This window comes from Triticum aestivum, chromosome 1B (assembly GCF_018294505.1).
Source record: "Triticum aestivum cultivar Chinese Spring chromosome 1B, IWGSC CS RefSeq v2.1, whole genome shotgun sequence".
In the NCBI taxonomy this organism is placed as follows: domain Eukaryota; kingdom Viridiplantae; phylum Streptophyta; class Magnoliopsida; order Poales; family Poaceae; genus Triticum; species Triticum aestivum.
The window spans coordinates 503,559,937-503,565,076 of NC_057795.1; the positions used below are offsets into that span (position 1 = coordinate 503,559,937).

At 43.7% G+C, this 5,140-nt stretch overlaps 1 protein-coding gene across 1 annotated transcript; it reads left to right on the plus strand.

Moving 5' to 3' along the window:
- The first annotated feature begins 1,684 nt into the window (after nt 1-1,684).
- Nucleotides 1,685-4,833, plus strand: LOC123093362 (solute carrier family 35 member F2-like). Its single transcript, XM_044515322.1, has 11 exons — nt 1,685-1,808; nt 1,991-2,085; nt 2,214-2,271; nt 2,379-2,573; nt 2,966-3,045; nt 3,134-3,216; nt 3,416-3,467; nt 3,571-3,639; nt 4,031-4,117; nt 4,338-4,402; nt 4,493-4,833. The coding sequence occupies exons 1-11, from the start codon at nt 1,685-1,687 to the stop codon at nt 4,635-4,637; spliced, it is 1,053 nt and encodes a 350-aa protein (XP_044371257.1). The 3' UTR covers nt 4,638-4,833.
- The last annotated feature ends 307 nt before the right edge of the window (nt 4,834-5,140 follow it).

A 5,140-nucleotide genomic window follows, 5' to 3' on the forward strand; every position in this document is an offset into this window, starting at 1 on the left:
CCAGGTACAACCAATGAAGGCCAGACCTAGGGTTTCACCCTGGGAATCATGACTCGGTACTCGAGGAGCACCACCAAAAATGCAGTCCTCCAATGTTGCCGCCCCCGTTTGCTGAGGCCGTTGTTGCAAGTCACCAAACACCTGGCACACAGTCTTCATCACATCCAATACACCCTTAAACCAAAGCTTCAAGACCTCCAATCGCAGCAGCCATAACTTTCTCCACCTCTATCAAAGCCTTGGAATCTTGATTTAGACATGTCCCATGGTTCCAACAAGAAAGTGAAGCTCCGTGCCGCGCCCGCTTGAATCCGCAGTGGCTGATAATATGGGCGCACACGACCGGATCCTTTTCGATCCAGATATATAGGAGTGCCATGCGCAATCCATGTTGATCTCCGACGGAGAAGACTGCAACACATCGACATCCAGATCGAGGAGGCCGACATCAGGTAGAACGTCGACTTGGCGCAAGGAGAGCTAGGGTCAAACCACCATTATTTTGTCCAAGCTAGCAGCCCCACGCCGCCAACCGGTTCCCTCCTAGACCGGTCGTCCCGATCCTCCACCGCCAGCCTATAAGCCAGTCCGACAGAGAAGAAGACAACCCCCGTCGCCCGAATCCCATGTAAATGACCGCCGCGGCCTCGAGTACTCCGGATGCGAAGCCGCCACCACGTTGTCGATGCAGGGCCGCACGACCATGGCACCACCACAGATCACACTGCCGCGCTCCTCGCCTAGCACCACGTCCCACCAGCAAACACGGCCGGAACCACCATCCGCCATGGGAGGACCACCACTAGCTCCCGGGGCCGCCGCCCCGGTTCCCAATCTCTGCGGCCATCACCGCGCCGTCCGGGGCGACGCGCTGACACGACTGGAGAGCTTCCCGTGGGAAGAAACCGCCACGTGAGAATGCAACCCCGCCACCGCCATCGGTGAGGGGGCTTTGGCCGCCGGCGTCCTCTGACTGTAGCGGAGGAGACGAGGGAGAAAAAACTAGGGGCGGCGCGTTTGCGACTGCTCGAGCACTCGAGCTGCCCCCAAGAGAGCGACGCGGGGGCTCACAATCAATCAATCCCCCAACACATTATTATGCACGCTATAGGAGCTCTCTTTGCGTACACTTCTGATCCAGAGATGCACCTGGATGAACAGTAAAATTTGAAAAACAGTAAATAAAATTAAAAAGAATCTGATTTTTTGGCAACAAATATTAATAAATTGTTCACCTGCGCTCAAAATATTCGTGATGGAATGACATTCCTGAAGGTCCGGGAAAAAAACGATGCTACAAAATGACCACGAATGTCATTCCATCATGATTTTTTGCACGCAGGTGAAAGATTCATTAATGTTTATCGCAAAAATAAGTCATACTGTTTTGAATTTATTTATCATTGTTTTTGGATTTCACCGGGGTGCATGTGAGCTCGAGCCCGCCAAAGAAAGAAACACTGTCCTGATTTGGTAATCTTGGAGATAGCTTCAATGAGATGGTCACACGTTGCTCTCGGCTTTGTTTTTCTTGAAAGGGACTCTCCCTCTCTCTCTCAGCTAACCTTAGATAGCACGAGGCTCAGCTGCCAGTCTACCTTCCACTCTTGTGCTCCGGCTTTTCCCTTCAGTAAGCGTATATATAAACTCTCCTCTGCATCCCCATATGAGGCTTGCGTGCACCATGGTCACCACGGATATCAAGAAGAAGGCTGCGACGGGTCTGCTGCTCGTGCTCTTCCTCGGCCAGCTCTTGGCCTTCTCCATGGCAGGCGCCAGCTTCGCCTCGTCCTTCCTTGCCAATCTTGGTACCCAGCCTAATCTGTAGCTTCCAACTTATCATTTCATACAGCTCTTACTAATCCTCGTTCTCAGTTACTAAGAATTACCCATCCTCTGCATGCATTGGCCTAGTTAGTACAAGAGGAATCATCATTTGATAACCCAGGAGATAAGATATGGTTTGTTTCACTTGTATTAACTTACGCAGGAGTTGATGCACCACTCACACAGTCATTCTTCGCATACCTCCTGTTGACCTTAGTTTATTTACCAATCTTCTTGCATCGACGACAAAAGCCGCGGGTGAGCAGAGCACACAGCTGCATGAAAATCGGTCATGGAGCTTGCCGTCATTTTCGCGGGACATCATGGAAATTCCCGTACGTGGTTTTCACACACCTCACACTCTTGAGGGCACTCTTGTCTTGCAGATACCTTGGTATTGGTACTTAGCGTTGGCCTTCGTCGATACGCAGGGGGGCTATCTGGGTGAGTAGAAAAAGTACACACTTCAGTGAGATGCAAAATAAACACGTTATCTTTGCTCCTGACTATGAGCATTTGAACATGTTATAATCCTAAAACTTGTATTTCAGTTGTCAAGGCATACCAGTACTCATCGATCACCAGTGTAACATTGTTGGATTGTTGGACTGTTGTCTGGGTCATCATACTCACATGGTACGCACTAGGCACGAGATACTCTTTCTGGCAATTTCTAGGGGCAGGGACCTGCGTGGCAGGCCTAGGTCTTGTGCTCCTTTCAGATGCAAAATCTTCAGATGAGCAAGGTAAGTAAGCAACTACACCCTCCGTTCCATAATTCTTGTCGTGGTTTTAGTTCAAATTAACTATGGAACCGAAGGAGTACTCAAGACTTACAACACCAATGAAGAATGCCATTTTCAAAACCAAAAAAAAAAACTCAGCAACAAACCTAGGATATATAGGCACACCATGAAGTTCTTCACAGAGTTGACAGTATGTCTCTGCTCTATTATTTTTCCTTTAGAACAAAACATGTACTCCCTCCGATCCATATTAATTGTCACTGATTTAGTACATAGTATTGATGTGCTTAAATCAAAGACTAATTCATGAACCCAACATGCCGAAATGGTTTCATCAATTTCTACAGCGGAAAAATTGTTATCAGCTTACAGAAAAACTTCATTTTCTGCAGATCCAGGTCAAATGCCACTTCTAGGGGATGCCCTTGTTATTGTCGGGACAGTTTGCTTTGCATTTAGCAATGTTGGGGCGGTCAGTGACAAACTATACATATTCTGCTACTAATGAGCAATGTTTTCTCAAAATTACAGTAAGTACAGCAATTTTCTTGAATATGCAGGAATACTGTGTCAAGAAGAACGACCGAGTGGAACTTGTTGCGATGGTTGGACTATTTCAGTTGCTTGTCAGTACAATTCAGATGTATCCTTTCCACAGTTCACTATTAATTACAGATCGGTACAGAAAACTGACATGATCTATTAATGTTGCCATCCATAGCTTTGCTCTTGTTCTTGCATGGTTATGCTATCACTATATTTCATCTGGAACAAAAATGTCTTGATATACACTTTTCTGGAGCAAAATACTCGTGTTCGCTCTTGACCCAACAAAACATCAGATTTATATTTGAAAGAAAGAGCCTAGAAGCAATTGCCTGGTCTCCAACAACGGTAGCACACTATAGTTTTGGTTTAACTCTTTGATACACTTTTTTTCAATTATCTGACAGGATACTGAGTTCTGCTTTGAATATTTTGCCCTTTTCATTTTCAGATTAGTTCATTCGCTGGATATGCCATTGCAATATTTACGTTCTCCTCCATTACTCCATTTGTCCTTAAGGTTAAGTTCCCTCCAACATGTTAGGCAGAAATTAAGCTACACAAGTACTCCCTCCGTCCCATAATGTAAGACGTTTTTCGACGCTAGTGTAGTGTCAAAAAACGTATTACATTATGGGACAGAGGGAGTATGAAACAACTAAAATTGGTCCGAACAAGGAGTTATGAGGTATCTGAATAAACTAAAAAAAAAGCAAGCTACTTGGCTAATATTACTCCCTCCCTTTCAAAATAAGTGTCATGGTTTTAGTTTAAATTTGAACTAAAACCACGATACTTGTTTTGGAACGGAGGGAGTACTTCATTAGGAACTATCAGCAAGAAAGGTTGTTTCATTTTTTATTTTACAGTGCAATAGTAGTTTAGCCCATTGATTGCGATAGCTCTTGCAGATGAGTGGATCAACGTTGTTTAATCTCTCACTCTTGACATCTGACATGTGGGCAGTAGCCATTCGACTATTGTTCTATCAACAACAGGTGACCATTTCTGACCGATCCTTGCACCAAATCATAATATATACTCCCTCCGTTCACTATCATAAGATGTTCTAATTTTTTTTCTGATTCAGATGTACATAAACGCATTTTAGTGTGTTTGTTCACTCATTTCAGTCTGTATGTAGTCCATATTGAAATATCCAAAACGTCTTATTTTTCTGAATGGAGAATATATGCTGACATGATTTAGTTGCAACAGATCAACTGGCTGTACTACCTAGCATTCTCAGTTGTGGCCATTGGATTAATCGTCTACTCACTGAAGTAAGTTCTTTTGAGACGTTCGAGACCCATGTGCAGACATGTCAGTCATTGCAGAAATCTAACACGCCTAATTGCTTGTAATGTATGAAGTGAGAGTTCTCCGGTCGATGGAACAACTAAGGGTACAGAAGCGGCAGCTCACTATCAACAACTTCCAAGTGAAGGTAGCTCAACAAGTGGTTCTAATTTGGACAGCCAAGAAAACAAGCAACTGGAAGAAGCTCACATCTGTTAGGGGGTCTCAATCTCAACGTACAAAGCCAGCTCCATGATTTCGGGTATGGCCATGATCAGACAGCAGAAGAGCATGTGCAGGGTACAAAATCATGTGCAATTCATGTAAATGCAGAACCCTTATTGCTCCAAGAGAAAGATTATTTTGTACTAGGAGGGTGATCAGAATACTTTTTGTAGCATATAAATCCAATAAAATAAATACAGCCATAGTTACCAAAATAGATGCAGGACCTACAACTACACACCATAATGAAGCCTATACTGTATACCCCCTCTGTTCCCATCAGAATAATCAATTTTCATGCAAGTCAGACATATGTATGTTTAACCAATGATTATAGAAAGAAATATCAGTGTCCGCAATACTAAATAAACAAAATATGAAAAAAAATCATGATGGATCTAATAATACAAATTTGACATTGTAGATATTAATACTTTTTTTCTAAAAACTTGATCAAACATACACAAATTCAAAAAATAATACACATTATATTTTGG

Excerpts from the sequence above, each read along its gene's own strand:
- LOC123093362 (XM_044515322.1), top strand. The coding sequence starts at position 1,685 with ATGGTCACCACGGATATCAAGAAGAAGGCTGCGACGGGTCTGCTGCTC. Across the intron at positions 2,086-2,213 it reads ATCGACGACAAAAGCCGCGG|ATACCTTGGTATTGGTACTT; the intron begins GTGAGCAGAGCA and ends CTTGTCTTGCAG. Across the intron at positions 4,118-4,337 it reads TATTGTTCTATCAACAACAG|ATCAACTGGCTGTACTACCT; the intron begins GTGACCATTTCT and ends TAGTTGCAACAG.